This window comes from Candoia aspera, chromosome 1, assembly GCF_035149785.1.
Source record: "Candoia aspera isolate rCanAsp1 chromosome 1, rCanAsp1.hap2, whole genome shotgun sequence".
NCBI classification, from domain to species: Eukaryota; Metazoa; Chordata; class Lepidosauria; order Squamata; family Boidae; genus Candoia; species Candoia aspera.
In genome coordinates, this window is record NC_086153.1 from 9,683,086 (window position 1) to 9,703,238 (window position 20,153).

The 20,153-nt window shown below is 41.8% G+C and overlaps 1 protein-coding gene across 2 annotated transcripts in view; it reads left to right on the forward strand.

The window, feature by feature from the left end:
- NLK (nemo like kinase) overlaps positions 1-16,035 on the forward strand; it is a 128,661-nt gene extending 112,626 nt beyond the window's left edge. Inside the window, exons 9-11 of one of the 2 annotated variants that reach the window (XM_063297175.1) lie at positions 6,922-7,120; positions 7,637-7,736; positions 14,174-16,035. In XM_063297175.1, the coding sequence (XP_063153245.1) occupies positions 6,922-7,120; positions 7,637-7,734 (297 nt within the window). In that variant the 3' untranslated portion in view covers positions 7,735-7,736; positions 14,174-16,035. The remainder of the gene's footprint in view (positions 1-6,921; positions 7,121-7,636; positions 7,737-14,173) is intronic. The other variant, XM_063297168.1, reaches the window with a different exon arrangement.
- The last annotated feature ends 4,118 nt before the right edge of the window (positions 16,036-20,153 follow it).

A 20,153-nucleotide genomic window follows, 5' to 3' on the forward strand; every position in this document is an offset into this window, starting at 1 on the left:
TTGCATAGTTGGTGGTCTATGTATTAGACCACTGTTATCAGCACTTATGATAATAGCAACCAATCCGGATGGTTTAAAAGTTGACAGGACAGGCTATTGGTGGCTACAAAAGTTGATGGCTATTCTATACCTCCTGAATCATAGGCAGTTGTCATGAGTGAGGATGGCGAGCAGGGGGCTCCCATCCAGGCTGTAAAGCGCATGCGTAGCACTGAGGAATTAGGTGGCCATTCAAAGAGACACAGATCGGGCCCGCCTTAGCCTTTGGGGTTTATATGGCTGGGTTTTTCCCACGCTTCTTCAGTTTGTTAGGATTCCCTGTTATGTAGCAGTAATAAAACACTAGAGACCTACTCCTCGTCTCAGCGTGGTTCCTGGCTGTTAGGACAGCAGTAGGCCTTAAATACTGTTTCCTGGGAAGCAAGCCTCCATTCCTGGTTTGTGAGCTTCCCATAAACATTCAGTTTGTGCCATGTAATGCTGGACTAGATGGATCTGTGGCCTGTTCCAGCAGGACCTTGCAGTCTTATGTAGGGAAATAAATAATTTTATTAAGGATTACAATTGAAATGATAAAAACTAATATAAATTAAAAAATATATGGGAGTAAAAAGAAAAATTAGAAAGTACAGAAAGAAAAAGAAAGAAAAATAGAAAAAAAGAAATACATAAAGAAACAATTTCCCCCTACATCACAACAAGTATAGACAATTATACTTTAGCTTATCACCTTCCTTTAAAATACAACAAATGCTCTCTTCTTCCCATATCTCATCTCTTAATATAAACAAAATCTTAAAACCTCATCATTCATTCCTGGTCAGCAACAGTCCGTTAAGAGTTACCAGAGATAACTACGTATCTATTTTAATCTTGATCAGTTAAGCCAATTTATATTCTTTCCCTGTACTTTTAACAATCGTGATTTTTAATCCCTTCAAATAATGTCCTAGAACTTGGCTTCTTTTCATTGTTTTCTTGTCCCTTCAAAACTTTCACAGGTCTCTTTTGTAGATCCAGTACAGAAAAGTTATCCAAATCACTCTTCTGGTTTGTCCCTCTTCATTATTAAAATATCAACCAGTTTCATTTGTGTATCCAGCATAACATCTTTTTCATATCATTCTTGTAGCTTGTCATTTTTAAATCCACATTCAAATCAATTTCACTCTTATCCAGTAGAGCTTGTTCCTCTTCTGTAACATAATTTACACGCCATCTATCTGTGACCGAGATTCTTAAAATTAACTTCTAAGTCCATTGTTCACAAATATCCTTCAAAACGTCCAATGTTAAAGTATTTTGCTCCATTCTGTGTTAATGAGTTGACTTTAAGTATTCTTCTCCTTTAATTGTAATTTTTAGTTTCTTCTAGTTCCCTCTAGTGTCCAACCTTCAAAGTCCCATCCTACCTTTTTTTTAAGGAATCCAAACAACAGCACTTTCCCAGGGGCAGGATTCTTATAATTAATTTTGAAGTCTTATTTCAAATCCATCTGGACCCTTAGTCTGTTTTTAACTTTCCAAAATCATCATAGAAAACACCCTTTTGCTGTTTATTCCAAAAAAAAAATTTTTTCTAAGTCCTTAAACTTGTACTTAAAACTTCTTTTGCTAAGGAAAAGGAAACTAACCCAGTGAATGTGATAAACACTTCCCATTCTGAAGGTTCTTAATATTTGAAAAGCAGTAACACAGGAATTCCAAAAGTGATTAAGAAATGAGTCTCAATTGAACTTTGTGCCCATTACGACTACATTGTGACTGTGAGCTTAGATGGAATCCCTTGACTCCCAGCTGCTTGACTCATAAGCCGACCACAAAAACCTTAGTTTCTGCAGTCTACTCACAAGGAACAGCTGTCTGGAGTACATGTGGGCTATCTTACGATCTCTCCTTTCTCCGGAGAGATTTTGCCAGCCACAATCCAGCATCCAGCTGCCGATCTCCACCGTAAACACTGTCCCTGCTCCTTCAGGGACATCTAGCTTGCCACGTCCTCACTGGAAGTCTTCCTGAAACAATATTAAATATCTTCTAGCTCTACTAAAAGAAAATTAGGAAGATCAATTATGATTGTATACTAACATAGACAATAAAAGATGGTGCATAGGTCCAAATTCTTACCTGTGGGACAAGGAAGTGGTTATAGGTAAGAATATTTAGTTGGGCTCATAATACTTGGCCCCCTATTACTTTGGCAATAAAAGGAAACAGCTACGGTAAGGAAAGGAGGCACTCTTTTTTTAAGTCACACGTGAACTACTATTTTAGTAGCAAAAAGAAGGTTTTAATGGACTCAGTCACTTTCTTTTACATCATTGGAGTTCTGTAACACATTATATTTGCAATTTCCTCTTACTGTCTTGTTCCTGGGCTCCCAATTTTTATCTGCATTTCTCCAGTGAATGCACATTTAAGGTATTCACAAAAACTGAGCATATCTGAACCTCTTTAAGATAGGGGGTCCATCTTTTCAACCAGCCAACCTCAAAGGGAAGAAGGATTCTGTTATCTGAAGAAGTTTGATGACCCCCATCTCATGAATCCCATGCCACTGTGATGGAGATAGCAGCGTTGTCACATTTGCTTGCGTGTGTGGCTGCTTTCCAAGCTGTAGCAAGTTCACTTTCTGTCCCGTTATTCTTGTGGAAATGTAACACCTTCCTTATTGGTGTTGAGACCTTTGCACCGGACTTCACTTTTTCTCCTTCAGTGAAGCTTTCCCCAACATGCTCTCCTTCAGATGCGTTGGACTTCTGCTCTGAACAGCCATGCTGAAGAGCACTGAAGTTCACTGTACTAGCGAACATCCCTCGTGAGAGAGATCCCTTTGCTATTGCCATTTCCATGGAGGACCAACTCACAGCAGATGAGTTCTTCTTCCCTGAAAACTCTTTCATCTACAGACCTTCTGGGAAAGGAAAAATGTAGTGTGGCAAGTCTGCTTCCCTGTGACGGCCCTGCGAGGAAGAGGTGGTGTGAATGCTGTAAAGAGATTGTATTTGGGGAATCTTCTTTGTCTCTCCTGCCTCTCTTGGACAGTCGGTTTATTTTCCAGAATAAAGGCTGTTTTTAAAGGTAGTGTAGAATCTAACTGTATCAGCAACTGTTGGGCACAAGGACAGAAAGGGCTTATTATAAAGCCAATTTCTACCTTCTTATCTATTTCCTCAGTATCCAGCATAATGAATAATTCCATGCCCATGTTTTTGCAGCATGCTGTTCTACATTTCTTCATATCAGCCTTGGGCTTTGCACAAAGCATGACATGCTGTTAGTAGTCTTGCACAAACATCCCTTTTCAGAGCTTTAGTCTTTTGCCAGTAGCACTTTTGGGAGACCACAAAGACCAGATCCTGCCACTTGACCCTTTCCATGAGTCTCTGAAGCTGTGGCTGCTTGCAGCTCAGCACCTTGTCATGTTCCTGATGGCCCATGATCCCCCAGGTGGTGATAATGTTCCCTTGCAGCCAGTTCTTCCTCCACTCCATATGGTGTCCAGAGTCATAATCATGAAAGAATTTCTCAGACGCAGGGTTATATGTGATGGGAGCCAAATGTTGTGGTGCAAGAATGAGCAGGAGGAACCATAGCTAAGTGGTAGAGCATATACTTGGTATGCAGAAGGCACAAAGGTTAATTTGTGGTATGCCCAATTCTCTTCCTCCTCCTCCTTTTAGAAGAGAATAGCATAACACTTAATTTCATATGAAATGCTTCTGTCAGAGACCCAGGAGACCCTGAAACCCTTGAAGGCAACTATCAGGCCACATTGAATTATGGGACTAATTGACTGATGGCTTCATATGTCCTAATTATACAAGATAAAATAGAATATCTGGTGAGTGTCAAAGCCACTGTCCTGGATGAGACCCAGAGCATCCAGAAGTATATCAGTAAGATGGCACCTAAAGATGAGCTGTTGAGAGAATGCCCGAGGCAGCAACAGACGTGGAAGGAAGATCAAGCAGAGGAAATGCCATGGCAAGACAAGACCCTGCATGGGATGTACTATCGACAGATAGCTGAGGTGGCTGACCTTGGGAAATCCTACCAGTGGCTGGAAAGGGCTGGACTAAAAGACAGCACTGAGGCAGCACAAGAACAGGCACTAAGCCCCAGATCCATAGAAGCAGGGGTCTACCACACTAGACAGGACCCGAGGTACAGACTGTGCAGAGAGGCCTCAGAGACAGTCCAAGACATAGTTGCAGGGTGTAGGATGCAGGCAGGAACAGCATACACTGAACAGCACAACCAAGTAGCTGGCATTGTGTACAGGAACATCTGCACAGTGTATGGGCTAGACCCTCCCAAGTCCAGATGGGGGATTCCACAGAAGGTTGTGGAGAACGACAGGGCTAAGATCCTGTGGGACTTCTGATCCAGACAGACAGGCAGGTACTGGCCAATCATCTGGACATCATGGTGGTAGACAAGGACCAGAAGACAGCGGTGGTGATAGATATAGCGATGCCAAGTGACAGCAACGTCAGGAAGAAGGGGTATGAGAAGCTAGAGAAGTACCAGGGCCTGAAGGAGGAACTAGAGAGGATGTGGGAAGTGAAGGCCAAAGTGGTCCCAGGGGTGGTAGGGGCACTTGGGGCTGTGACCCCCAAGCTGGGAGAGTGGCTCCAACAGATCCCAGGAGCAACATCCAAGCTCTCTGTCCAGAAGAGTGCAGTGCTAGGAACAGCTAAGGTACTGTGCAGAACCCTCAAACTCCCAGGCCCCTGGTAGAGGACCCAAGGTTGAGAAAGACACATACTACCCATAGGAGCGAGAAGGGAATATTTTTATTTATTTCTCTCTCTCTCTCTCTCTCTCTCTCTCTCTCTCTCTCTCACTCACACACACACACACACACACACACACACACGCATTCTCCAGATCACAGATGAGATCAGGATAGGTTTCAGGATGCTGTTAAAAACAGTGATTTCAGAGAGTATTCCAATGATGTTTGATACCATATCATCGTCATTATGGAGACTGCCTGGACAAGTCCCTGCAGTTTTTTGGCAAGGCTTTTCAGAAGTGGTTTGCCATTGCCTCCTTCCTAGGGCTGAGAGAGAGTGACTGGCCCAAGGTCACCCAGCTGCTTCTGTGCCTAAGGCAGGACTAGAACTCACAATCTCCCGGTTTCTAGCCTGATGCCTTAACCATTACACCAAACTAGCTCTATTTTATATTTACATGTTTATTTAATTGCATTGAATTTATTTTCGTTACATGTGTGGGTTTTCTGATTTATTGATCAAACTATAATTTTTAAATCTACTGTGAAAGTTTTAAAATTTTTTCTTGTATTGCGTGAGCCACTGAGTGTCATCAGATTGTGACAGGGCATAAATGCAATAAATACACACACAGAGTCAGGTATGTGTGTATACCTGACCACATACAGTACAACAATAAGTAGAACTGAGTTTTTAGATTCAGGTTAGCAGTCCTTAAATATAAAAATGGTTTTCTAGGTGATAATAGGCCTCAAAAATAATTTAGATGAAGCACCTTGGCCTCCACATGAGCACAGCACTGCTCTGCTCATCCTTAAAGTCGACGTATGCTGTGACTCTTAAAACAGATCCAATTTTTTTCAGGCTTGTGTGGAAACCTGTGAAAAGGCAGGCTGCTTTATCGACTAGCAGAGGGGTGCTGTGGTTGTGCTGCTAATTTGAGCAAAGTTGCCCTCCGGTGGCCAGGGACTGAAGGAAGAACCAAACACTGTTATCAACTGCATTTCTGAAATGGCAATAACATGAAGTATTTGCTTTTTAATCGTTGGCTGTGTCTTAAATGGGTTCAGGGCAGGCAGTGATAGCTTCTTATTGAAATACATGGGTCAGTGACAAAATAATAAAGTTGGTTCTGCTGTGAAATACAGCTGCTCTTTTTTGATAAGTTTGTTTATCAGATTTAGATTGGGGGAGAAGGGGAGGAACTAGGACTGAGAAATTTCTATCACACCCGGCTCTCCTTCTGTACTTGCCAGGTATCTAAGCTGACCTGGATCTGCCTGAACAGCAGTTGACCCCAAGGGGCAGCCAGGAGTGGTCTGTGGTGAGGCAAGCAAGAGGGAGCGCCATCATGCTTGCTGCTGCTTTATAGCTTAGCCCTCCCTGTGTCTGTCAGCGGTTTGTGCTATTTTTGAACACGTGTGTGTCCTTCTCTCCAGGAATGACACTCATGTTGTGTTAAGCTCCTTTTGAAGACGGGTTTCATGTTTTTGGATCACACCCACGCTAAACGTGTGTAGCAAAGCAGAGCAAGTTTGGACAGATAGCTAAGCCCAACTGTCTTCCCCCAGCCTCAGCCCCGTTAAGGAGAGTAATTGATGGATGTCTTGCCAGCTCTGCCTTTGGTGGGAGGAAAGGTAAACAACACCAGAAGAATCTACCAATCCCTGCCCTTAGCATGCCCTGCGCCCTGTAAATAGGGATGGTGCTCTTTGCTGGTATGCAAATAAATAAATGAGCCAGTCTGGTGTAGTGGTGAAGGCGTCAGGCTAGAAACTGGGAGGCAGTGAGTTCTAGTCCCGCCTCAGGCACGAAACTAGAAACTGAATGACCTTGGGCCACTGCCTCTCTCTCAGCCCTAGGAAGGAGGCAGTGGCAAGCCATTTCTGAAAAACCATGCCAAGAAAAACTGCAAGGACTTGTCCAGAGAGTCACATTTAAACAAACAAACCTACCTGTGCCATGTGGAAAAAGTTCAGTTACAACACTGCTGGCTGTTTCAAGTGAACACTGCCTCCTAATGGTTGCAATTGTCAAACACGAAAGTTAGGAAAAGTTTGTAACAGTTTATCATCTCTCTACATGCATATGTATATATCATATATGCATATGATAAAGTATACATGTAACTAAAATGTGTTTTACAAAAATTTACATTTTTGTATTTTTCTGCATTCAGTCCAAAAGAATATCCGCTAAGGATGCCTTAGCTCATCCATATCTTGACGAAGGGCGTTTACGATATCACACCTGTATGTGCAAATGTTGTTTTTCCACTTCTACTGGAAGAGTTTACACCAATGATTTTGAACCCATCACAAATCCTAAATTTGATGATACTTTTGAAAAGAACCTCAGTTCTGTCCGGCAGGTTAAAGGTCAGTACTTTAAACTAGGAAATAATCATCCTTTTTATTATTTAGCAATAATATACCCTTAGCATAAATATACATTTCTATAATTTATGCATATTTGTTTGCTTAATGCACTTCATTAAGCCAGGAAATGAGCAATACATTTGTTCTTCAGTATTTGTATGGAAAGAATCTTTTAGTTGGGAAATTTGAGATAGCTATGAAATGAAAACACTTTTCAGAATGCTACAGTCTCAGAAAATTCCTGAAAATTTGTATTTTAGATTTTAGGTTAGTCCCCTCTCTCAGCTTAACTAACCACACCAGGTGGTTGTTATGGGGAAAATAGGACAGAGCATTATGTATGCCACCATGAGTTGTACAAAATAAAGTGATTTGCAAAAAGCTGAATATAAAATCTGTAAAATGTGCCCTACCTACATATCCAGTGTCCATTAGTAAACAATGCCCTGTTTTGTGCAATTTGCACCAGAAAGCATGAAATTGGATTTACTTTTTTCTCCTACTTTTTCTTTCCAGAAATAATCCATCAGTTCATTTTGGAACAGCAGAAAGGAAACAGAGTACCTTTGTGCATCAATCCACAATCTGCTGCTTTTAAGAGCTTTATTAGGTAACTGTATGTAATCATTTCTGATATTCATTTACTTTCCTTAATGGTGAAACAACTTTTAAAAGTGCTCTTTGAATTAAGGACCCTTCCAGCAACTTTGCCTGCATGCCTGATTTGTACTCAAGAATACCTTAGCATTTTGAACAATAGATTTTTGTTAACCAAAAGCAGCCATAATACAACATTCCACTGAAAAAGATTAGGACAGTAGGTTGCTGCCTTGGAGTTTTCTGTCTGTCTGTTATCTCCTTTGGATCGATACGGAAGTAAGAATTTTCCATTTAATGGCCGTTTCATGGGAGAGATCCCTCTGGTTGTTTAATGGAGCAACATCCACCTCTATCTTGCCCTTCAGCCTTTCCTCTAGAGCAGTGTGTCTCAACTGTGGCAACTTTAAGATGTGTGGACTTCAACTCCCAGAATTCCCCAGTCAGCTAATGCTGGCTGGGGAATTCTGGGAGTTGAAGTCCACACATCTTAAAGTTGCCACAGTTGAGACACACTGCTCTAGATAAGGCCTGGCCTATTCATGCATCAGACCCATCCATGCATCAGACCCAAAGCATAGAATGGACTGTACCCTTTCAGGCTGCAGGTGAGAAATCATGCTAGTTCTATAGATAAACTGTCCCAGTAATGAGAAGCAAATTGGACTAGAGCATTCCTAAATATGCTATTATGATACCAGCATGCAAGATTTTATATATATACAGTGTATACATACAGTATATACACATACACACACACACAAAAACACACCAGAGAACATTCAAAACTGTATCCCATACATGCATCTTCTTAGAATGTTACCATCTCATACAGTACTCAAGCAGACTGATGGCTTGCATCTGGCCAAGCATCTTGGCAGCCTGATAGCTTGCCTCCATGACTATATGCCTGTTTTGGGGCTTCTCTGAAAGGCCAGTAAATGGCTTGTACTTAGCTAAAGAGCAACTGTTGGCCACCCTGGCACCTATCTGGAGAATGAGTGCTGGCCTCAGTCTGGGTCCACATTTCCCAGGACCAGCTACAGCAGCAGCTTTTAGCACCTTTATGCAGTTCCAGAACACTGGGAGACAATGGGAGCCGAGGTTCACAGGCAGAGTTCTTGCTTTACACGCAGAAAGTTGCCATCTCGGGTCCCAGTACGTCTAGTCACAAAGAAGATGGAAGAAAGAGCCTTCCTTGCATAAGACTGTGAAAAGCTGCTATTGGTGCCCAGAGTAGACAACACTGTGCTAGATAGACAGATATTCTGACTTGGTCCATGGGCAACTGTAGTTCTCCTCATTTCTCATTATATTCTACAGACAGTTGAGGATACTAAATGGGAATCTGATTGTTTTGTAGTTGAGCATTCAAATACAGGCATTGACTAATATACCATCATCTTCAAGTTAGGCTTGTATGATTTGGGGTCTGAACAACCAAACAACCTGTTGGGCTCTCCATGGAGCCAGGGATCACTTAGCAGGTCACAGCCTGGTATCCAACTAGCCAGTTGTAATGGTTGCCTATTCTGACAGACTCAGTCTCACAAGCAGGTGCTTAAGGAAAACTGATTTATTAAAAGAATAGTGTGCAAATACAAAGAAAGCTGAGAATGAGCAAAAGCGCGCCAAATACAAACTAAAAACCCTCGCTTCAAACCCGATCCCGCCCTTGCTCCCACTTAGCAACCACCCCCTCCCAGGTGTTGGCAACCGTCACACACATCGGCCTGAGAAACTAACCTTGAACACAGGCAATAACCCAAACATACATTCCACAGTTACAGTAAGGAGATTACAGCCAGGCACGGCTGAAAATCCCCTCCCAGCAAACGTGAGACACGGATCAGAAAAGTGACATGCGAAACGTTACGATGTATTCAGAACATAGGAACGATGAACATGACATACCGCCCCCCTTAAAGAAAACTAAACTAAGGAGCAGGCTTGGCAGGGTAGGCAGCATGGAAACGGGCCACTAAAACAGGGGAGTGAACATCGCGGGCAGCAACCCACTCAGGATGAGGGAAATGTTTCCACCGAACAAGGTATTGCAGAGTAGAACGGAGGCGTCGAGAATCAAGAATCTCTTGGACTTCGAAGTGTTGCTGGCCATCAATCATAATGGGAGCAGGCGGTGAGGGTTGTGGGTGCCAGCGATCTGATTGGTGAGAAGGTTTGAGTAAGCTGCAATGAAAAACGGGATGCAAACGTTTAAGATTATGAGGCAAATCTAATTTAAAAGTCACAGGATTAATTTGGGCCACAATAGGGAAGGGGCCCACGAACTTGGGCGCCAATTTCTTAGAGGGTTGCGGAGATTTGATAAACTTTGTGGAGAGATTAACTTTGTCTCCAACTTGGAAAGGTGGCTGAGGTGCCCGTTTGGTGTCAGCATGGCGTTTGTAAGCAGCCTGGGCATCGGCAAGAGCTTGTTGGATTTTAGGCCAGGCGTCAGCCAGATGTGCTGCCCGGTCTGCAGGGGACGAAGGAGGAGAGGTTGGTTGAGGCAGTTCAGGAATGGGCACAAAATCCCGACCAAAGACAGTACAAAACGGCACCTGTCCAGTGCTCTGATGCACTGCATTGTTGTAGGTGACTTCAGCAAAGGGCAGTAGATCGACCCAATTATCTTGCTGATAGTTAACAAAAGCACGCAAATATTGTTCCAGTGTGGAATTAAGCGCCTCTGTAGATCCGTCAGTCTCAGGATGCGACGCAGTGGACAGCGCTTGTTTAGTGCCCACCAATTTCATAAAAGCCCGCCAAAATTGGGAAGTAAACTGTGTGCCTCTGTCAGTCACCAAACGGGAGGGGCTCCCGTGGAGTCTGTACATGTGTACAAGGAAGAGGTGGGCTAGCTGCTGTGCTGAGGGAATGGAAGCACATGGAATGAAATGGGCTTGTTTTGAGAAAAAGTCTTTTACCACCCAAATTAGTTTTTCTCTGGCTTGGAGGTAAATCCATGATAAAATCCAGAGAGATCTCCTCCCAGGGGTGAGAGGGACTGGCAACTGGTTGGAGCAACCCTTGGGGCTTACCAACCTTCCGCTTGGAGCCAGCGCAGGATGCAACATAGTCTTTAACATCACGCCTTAGTGTTGGCCACCAGAATTGGCGCCTAGCCAAATGGAGCGTTTTCACAAACCCAAAATGCCCAGCCAGTTTGTCATCATGGGAACGGAATAAAATGTCTTTGCGCAAAGCATCAGGCACGTAGAGACGATCGTGCTTCCAAGCAAAATCGCGGTCAAAAGTAACATTGTGTAAATTTGCTTGCAACCAAGTGTCAGATTTCAATTGGGAAAGAAATTGTTGTTGCAAGTCTGAGGGAATTGGCAAGCATCCCGGACGGGGTGAAAGTGAAGCGTCGGTTTGCCGTGCACGAGTCTGGCTGCGAATCACAGCTGCCAGACTCAATTGCGGCTCCGTCCACAGCGTACTTACTATATCAGGCACAGTGCTGGAATCTTGGGGTCTGCGGGAAAGTGCATCAGCCAGAAAGTTTTTCTTTCCCGGAATAAATTTTAACTTGAAATCAAAACGGCTGAAGAATTGAGCCCATCTGATCTGCTTTGGGTTGAGTTTACGAGGTGCGCTGAGCGCTTCGAGGTTTTTGTGATCAGTCCAAACCTCGAAAGGGTGGGTAGCCCCCTCCAACAAGTGGCGGCAGGTGTCTAAAGCAGCTTTAACAGCAAAAGCCTCTTTCTCCCAAACGTGCCACTGCCGTTCTGTTTCAGAGAATTTGCGGGATAGGTAAGCACAAGGCTTCAAGCATCCTGACTTATCTGCTTGTAGCAGAAGCGCCCCAATGGAGAAATCAGAGGCATCCACTTGCACCACAAATGGCTTGTTAGGATCGGGGTGCTGTAGAATAGGTTCAGCGGTGAATAGCTGTTTGAGCTTCTCAAAAGCCACCTGGCATGCGGGCGTCCATTTTAGCAACGCCCCCGGATTCTTTGCTCTCCGTGTGTCCCCCTGCCCTTTTGTTTTGAGTAACTCAGTGAGGGGCAATGCTATCTCCGCGAACCCCTGGATGAACTGCCGATAATAGTTCGCGAATCCGAGGAAACTTTGGAGCTGCCTACGCGTGCGTGGCGGCTCCCATGCCAGAATGGCTTCAATCTTAGCTGGATCCATTTCAATACCCTTGTCTGAAATTCTATAGCCCAAATAGTCAATTTGAGATTTATGAAAAGCACATTTGGACAACTTAGCATATAGTTCAGCCTTTCTCAGCTTGCTGAGCACTTGTCTAAGCAGTTCTATATGTTCCTCCATGGTTTCAGTATAGATTAACACATCATCCAAATACACCAAGACCCCCTTGAACAAATGGTCATGCAAGACCTCATTGATCTTGCATAAAGACCCCAGGCGCTCCCGCCAACCCAAAAGGTAATACTTTATACTGGAAAGACCCCAGAGGACAATTGAATGCAGTTTTCCATTCATCCCCCTCCCAAATGCGAATGCAGAAATAGGCCTCTCTCAGGTCTAACTTAGAGAATATTTTCCCCTTTGCCAAATGTGCTAACATGTCTTTGATTAACGGTAACGGATATTTATTTAATATTGATACTGCATTCAGCCCACGGAAATCTGTACAGAGTCTCAAAGTTCCATCCTTCTTTGGTCTAAAGAGCACAGGAGCCCCTACTGGGGAGCTGGCTGGTTCAATGAAACCTCTAGCTAGATTTTTGTCAACAAACTCCCCTAGCGTTGCCAGCTCCTTTTGGGACATAGCATAGAGTTTATCCCTGATGTGAAACTGCCGAAGCCAAAAATCTATTCTTTCAATAAATCAGTTTTCCTTAAGCACCTGCTTGTGAGACTGAGTCTGTCAGAATAGGCAACCATTACATAAAGCTGAGAATGACATGCGAAACGTTACGATGTATTCAGAACATTGGAACGATGAACATGACACCAGTATCCTCCTGGCTGCTTGTGGAAGGAAGAGCATCCATGTTTCTGCATCATTGATGGTGAATGGTGCAATGTACAGTATATGGTGGTTTTATGTAAGCAAAGGAAAAACATTGGTCCCCTTAAAGCTTAGAGTCTAAATTTAAACCTGGGCAAAAATGAACAGAGGGAAGTGAGATAAGAATACAGTGTGTTTAATTTAGATGGGGGAGGGCCAATCTGCAGTCCATGGATAATTTCATTCAACCTTCAGCCTTATTTCACAGTCCTTGTGTAAGAGATGAGTTTAGGTATATGGTATATCTCAGAGGGAGCTCTGGGGCACTATCCTACCCACCACTTACTTCAACCCTACCCAGGAGGCAACCTCCAACCAATTACTCCTGAGGGACTTGTCCATCTCTGTTTAAACAATTATATCCCACCATTTAACTGGATAAACCTCAAGACAGCTTAAAATAAGTCACACGTAGCAGAAATGTACTCCAAACGAATGTATCCTGTCAGCTGTTGGTCCTTTCACAATAGCTGAGGACGCTGGGTGCAGTCCTACTTAAAAGGTTTTGTTTTAGTTGTTGCTGAGGCCTAAGCGCAAAGCTTCACAAAACAAGGGGGTGAGGAATTATTTAAATACAAGTAGTCCTCGCTTAACGACCACAATTGCGACTGGAATTTTGGTTGCTAAGCAAAAAGGTCATTAAGTGATTTTGACCCGATTTGCCAGAAGGCAGCCAGGAAGGTTGAAAATGGCAGTCATGTGACCACGGGACACTGCGACAGTCATAAATGCGAACTGGTTGCCAAGCACCCAAATTGTGATCACGGGGATGCTGCAACAGTTGTAAGTGTGAGAACTGGTCATAAGTCATTTTTTTTCCAGCACCATCGTAAGTCCAAACCATCATTAAATGAATGGTTGTTAAGTGAGGACTATCTGTAACTAAGAAGCAAAGTGGTTCCATTTGGAATGTTTAGGTGGGAATTCTCTCCTAAGGGGGCAACAAAAAATGTAAGCAGAGACATGAGGGAAATTTCTAACACAGTATACAGTATATGGAAATAATGAAGAAACCAAAGGAAAGAACATAGAATGGATGTTACATGCTCTAAACAGCAAAAACTGGGAATGAGTGGGTCTAGCAGCTGAATTTTAGTCAAGACAAGAGGACTGAGATTTGATAAAAAGACCCAGGAGAATCTAGTCACGATCTTGGCAGGAGGTGGGGAAGCCATGGGCCTCATGTTCTAGTTAGGAAGAAGAGGAGGACCTTTATTTTGCCCCAGGATGTCATATTCTCCCTAACCTTCTGCTTTCACTCCCTATGGTGAAAGCAGAATAGTGTCTCTCTTTCTCAAGCTATGGATTCTAGCCCCCCTGGGATGGAAGGACTTCCGGTTTTATGGTGATCTTTTAATCTGTTTTTGATTTATGATTAAATTTTTGTATGTGTGTTCTTAGGGTTCTCTCTGCCCTGACAACCTCTTGAGAGGGAAAGCTGATCTTCTCTGTTTGTTGCCTTCCAGTTCCACTGTTGCTCAGCCATCTGAGATGCCACCATCTCCACTGGTCTGGGAGTGAAAAGTGGAAGAAACAGTATACTACTGAAGACATAATGTAGCTTTCCACTGGATTCTGGGATTTGCAATTCTGGAGATTTAATCATGCTTGTACTGTAATTTTACTAATGAAGTTTTAAATTAACAACCACTATCCTTGTATGTTAAACAAATAAGAGTTAGAAAAATGTTAACTAGGCTTTTAAATCCTGTCAAAGGTGGGGTTGTGCTTTTAGAAAAAAAAATATTTTATCCAGGGTTGCACTTTTCTTTTTTTTTAAATTTATGAATTGTAGTGCAGCTGTGAATCTTGCTTGGCTCAGAAGAAAAACGATTGAACCAATTTTTTCTTCAGTTTTAAAAGTGAAATTGTATAAAAGGACAAGCTATTTTGATATTGAGCCATTCCTGAAGATTTGGGACTTTTGTTTGAAACACGAAACAGGGAATACAAAACTTAATCACGACCAATCATGAAGCCTCATCAGAGGGCAGTGTCCAGGTGTGAGTGGGCAGCGTCCCCTGATGGTCACATCCATCTCCATAGCTTCTCAGTAGCAAAGTGGTGATGCCTGTGTGCTGTTTTCCAGTCTGATTTTGTGAGTAGAGAGAATGAGTTTCGACTAGGAGAGAAAAGTGTCTTTTCCTTTGGAACCCCTCCCAAGTTATAAATAAATATATAAATATATATATTTAATCTATTTTTATTAGAAGCTTTTTCTGCTCTTTTTCTTACATAAACCATCCCCTTCCCTTCCCTTCGCCCCAGCACGCATTCCATTTGGGGGCTAATATTTCAAAAAATCTTGATATTCATTGCCATGGAGAGCGAGAGAGAGAGAGCGAGCGAGCGCATGAGAAAGTAGTTTACACATTTTTAGATCTGTGAAATTTTGTGATTTCTTCTTTTTTTTTTTTTTATCCTGCACTGGACAGTTGGATGAAAAAGAAATGAAAAATAGTGGGGGAAAGCACATAGGGAATTATGTTAATTGTATTTGTGTCATTAGGCAAAGCCGTGGAAGTCTTGAAATGTCACAGTAGTAAATAACTTTTATTACTTTTTGGCTAATTCTTTTTTGTGTGTGTTCTGTTCAAACACTGAATTATTCTGTGCATATGTATATATATATATGAACACACATTGAAGGCCTCTACCTCCTGGAAGTATACAACATGGCTTGTTTACCTCCACCTGATTTTTTTTTTAAGTCCAGTGTGGAGACTTGAAACTTGAATGTCCCTTCCAACTTTTATATTTAAAAAAGGCAAGAAAAATTGAAGACTGTTTTTCACCTGTACAAAGAAATAATGAATGGATGGTCTCGAATTTTTGAATGTTGGTCTGGGATATTAAAAAATAAGAGAAACCTTGGTGTTTGTCATGGACAATTAACTGTTAAAGTTATTGTAAGTTATCTGTATTTAGCAGAGTATTTTCAAGAAGGGTGATCTGAGTTGGAACTGGATTCTATTAGTTACGTTTTTGGAAGTTTTAACTTCAATGAAGTAATTATTTTGCTGTGAAAAAAAGACAAACGTTGAATTTCTCAAACAAAGATGCTGAAATATCTTTGTTTTTTGTGTGGCTCCTGCGAATTTAAAGCAAACAAAACCAACTGCAACATTTCAATTCACTTGAATGAGAATCATGTTTTTAACTTAAAAGAGCCCAAGAAGACACTGGTATGAAAGGTAAAATCTCAGAGGTTGGTCTGTTAAATGTGGCACACTTGCGGGTCACTTTGTACAATGTAGATTTTGAAGTACAGTGGTGAAAACATTAAATGTGACATTTGAAACAAACAAGCAAACAGAAAATTCCATGACTAAGTCTGTTGTTGTTGTTGTTCCCTCTTTCACCTGATTTGGGGCACATGTGGTATCTCTTGCTGATTCAACTCACTACGCTTAGATTTGGGTTCTTTCCAAGGTTAGTTAGATGGAGCTGCATTTAAACAAGGCCACTCAGAAGCCACAGAGAGCTGGCTGAAAAACTGGAACTCCCAAGCACTCACATACGACTGACACTTCAGAGGTGGCAACTGAATGCAGCTGCAGCACTGAGATCAAGTTTGGGCTTTCCATGTTAATTGGGCTGAAAATTCTAGAACTTTCTTCTTTACTCATGTGCAGTAGGTTCTCACCTCAGGTCCTGGGCATCACACTTTTGAGAAGAATTCAGACAAACTAGAAGAGATTTAGAGAAGGAAACATGGATGATGAGGGGATAAGAAGCTAAATCCAGTGAGGAGAAAATAAGGGAACTGGGGATGTTAGCCCTGAATAAAGAAATCTGAGGAGGAAACACTGTTGTGCTCTTTGTGTTTCTCAAAGGATGTCACATTATAGAGCCTGGAATAATGGTCAGGCTACAGGAAGGCAGATTCCAAATGAACGTTGGGTGAAGCTTCCTAACCCTAAGAGCAATTGGACAGTGCAACCAATCAGCTGAATACCTCTAAGCAGATATGGGGCAGTCCTCTGTTTCAAATGCAGTGAGTGGATGCTTGGGCCCAATGATTACGTAGCCCTTCGTAACTCTGTTAGAATCTGTCAGGTCATAAAGGTTGAAGGAGAGAGAGGCAGATCACTATATATTTTTAATGCTCTTCCACAAGAAAGTATATTAAAAATGAATTATGTGCTATCAAGTTGGTGCTGACTCTTAGCAATCACATAAATAGACCTTCTCCAGGATGATCCTCACCTTGGCCTTCAGGTCTTCCAACAATATATCCATCACAGCTGTAAACAAATCCCTCCACCTTGCTGCTAGTCATCTCCTCTTCCACCTTTCCCAGTATTATGGACTTCTCAAGGGAGCCAAGTCTTCACATTAGGTGTCCAAAATATGATAATTTGAGCCTGATTATTTGTGCCTCAAGTGAGAACTCTATGATCCTGAAAGAAAGAAAATAAATTAGCATGTGGTAAAATTTCAGAAACAAGAATGGTTGATACAAAATTCAGGCAATTTAATATTGTTTCCTCAGACTCCTTCCTTTCTAGAAAAGTTTAGTATAGCACCTAATTTACAATATAACATATGGGGGAACCTGTGCTCCAGATGTTGCTGAACTATATATCCCATCAGCCATACAAATGGAGGCTTGTGTGGAATTGTAGTTCATCAACATCTGGAGAGTTGTTGATTCCTAGCCCTGCATAGGATGTAAAATTCAGTTTCCTTGACAAAGACTAGATTACCAATAAGCTTGGAATTACAAGCATTTTCTTTAAATGCAATCATTTGATTATGTTTGAATATTACAAAACTGGTGTTCAGGGATTGGACCTCTCATTTTTAAAGAGGCTAAAGTTTAGCCACTAAGCATAATACTTACTTTGAATTGGGAGACTGGAAACACTGAATTCTTGCCACTAGACCCAACTGGTTTCAAAAGTATTATTTAGCAATGCCTTTTCCAACTAACAAATTTTATTAAAAGGCATAAACATATCCTTCTGATTTTTGGCTACCATAGACTAACACAACTCTCCTCTTCCTTTATTTAAAAAACTTCTTACTCTTAAGAGTTTCTGTGCAACAATTGTACATAAGAATAGTAGTTCCTTAAAATCAGTCCTGTAAAATTCATGGCTTGGAGTATTTTTCCTGTAAAGATGTTAGGGCCAAAAATGAAAAGGAAGGAAGATTAAGTTGGCTTATTTCTTAACCACTTCATTACAGCAGCTTGTTGCTGCACTGTTGGGACCTACTTAGGAAATCAGAGATTTTAGCGGAACCTCAGCAATGGTTTTCAGCTGTATGTGATGTTTCTTTGGTACCATAGCTGTCAACTCTGTTCAGGAGATAAGCTACAAAGATAATACTTGCACCATATTTTTATGTCAGAGGTAATAGTGCAGTGGTACGTTGGCATTTTCCCTATGCTATTTTGGAGCAAGTGGCATGTTAAGTAATGAGGACAAATACGAAATATAGGGCTAATAACCTTTTATCAATTAACTAGACAATCTGTGACATGTTGGGTCATCGTTTCAGAGATATTTCCCCACCAGATTCCTCAGTGCCTTCAACAACGGCAGAGCTTCTAATGTACTGCCTTCACTGGAAAAGTTCTTAAAAATTCAGGGAGATATTCAGAGATGTATCTGCCTTGAAAATAGCCCATGTCATTCATATTGAACTGTATAGCCCAGTCAAACATCAGGAGTTGACCACAGGAAATGTTTTATGACATTTTGCATTATGTCATAAAATGTTTTATAATTTTTATGTCATAAAATGTTTTATAAAATTTGCACAATTTCAATTCTGCAGGAGGCATGGGTCCCAGATTTTGGACACATTCTCTAAGTTAGCCCATTTGAGGTACCTTGCTTCAAAAATGGTTGCCCTATGATGTACTGTTTCGCCCAATTGAAGACTACAAAGTATCAAACAGACAAAGAGTTTTACTAATATATAGTTAAACTGTTAATGCAGCAAAGTACCTAAGACTGGGCTATAAATTGGGGATCATGGGCTGTGCCATCTTCCTCAGCTTCCCCATCTGCAATATGGAGAATGCTAATACTGGCGTATAATGCTAATAATGGCAGTGAGAATCATATGAATTATTATGGTAGGGCTGCCATCTATGAGCTGCAAACATCCAGATGAACACCATTAGATGGCAACAGAGTTAGCAGTTTCTATTGGTTTTTGCTGCCATGTAGTGGTCATCAAAATCTTTGTAGCCCAGCTATAGTAGCCCTAATAATGCATACAAAGTACTTTGAATATTTGAAAGCCATACAAAGGGTTCGATTCTATCAGCATTTTAAAGCCAGTTCCCTTCAGTAAAATGGCATCTCTGACCATTTGATATAATGTTAATTGCTTAACAAAATTACTTCAGCTGACTTCCAGCGGGGACATGGTGGACTGAACAGCTGTGCCTCCAGGCTCAGTGGGCAGAACTGACAACGCAGCAGTTTTTTTGGGCTCAGGTAGGTTTTTCCTGAAGCCCAGAAGTGTTTTTCTGGAGAAAGGAAAACACTTGGAATCACCCCATCTGTCCTCCAGACGGCTGCTTGCAGCCAGAACATCGGAAACAGCATTCACGAACGCTGGCAAGAGCTAGCCGGGAGGCTGGGACATCACCATTTCCAAAATGCACTGTAGCCTTAAAGGGACACTAAGACCGGCCACCCCATTTCTAAATCACCCAATTTATATTTCTTTTTAAGTATGTGAACCTTAAGAGAGGCTTTCTACAGCAAGGAGAACTGGGTTCTCTTGGTGCTTATTGTTATTTTTGGGATCAATTTTTTAAAAAAAATTCTTTTTAAGATTTGGATTTTATTTTCCATCCAAATATTAAGGAGAATTGAGAGTAAATAATTGCCTCCCTGTTATTATTTTTGTACTAAATTTGAAGATTTTCCTACACATTGAATCGGCTGATTTGAACCTTCAGCTTTCTGCTTCTACTTTCCCTGGGGAACTGCCTGCATATCTCACTTTTGCTTATATAAACACATTTAGGAATCCTTTTGCATCTTTGACTTTCGCTGATTAAGCTCGTAGGGGGCGCCATAATCTACTGTTTGAGAGATGGAGGATTTAACAGATTATCTCTGACTTCCAACAAGATTTTAAACAGATTCTTTCTGATTCCTACCAAGTTTTTATGCAAGGCATTCAGGACATTGTGGAAAACATGAGGTCTAAAATGTGTCATCTGGTTGGGGATGTCGTGGATGAAACTGAGGAATTTAACAGCAACAGAAATGTCTCTTCTAAGAGTGAGATTGGGACTTCTGCTGAAATGCTGGATGAAGATCGGATAGTCGAGTTGAAGAAATTAAAGGGAGAGAGTGAGTTGCAAGCCGTAAGTGAAATTGATCTTCTGATGGAACGCGATGGAAAAGAAGGGGTCATTGTGTATGGGAGGTCTCCTGAAGAGAAGTTGGAGTTTTTGAGGGGGGCAGTTGG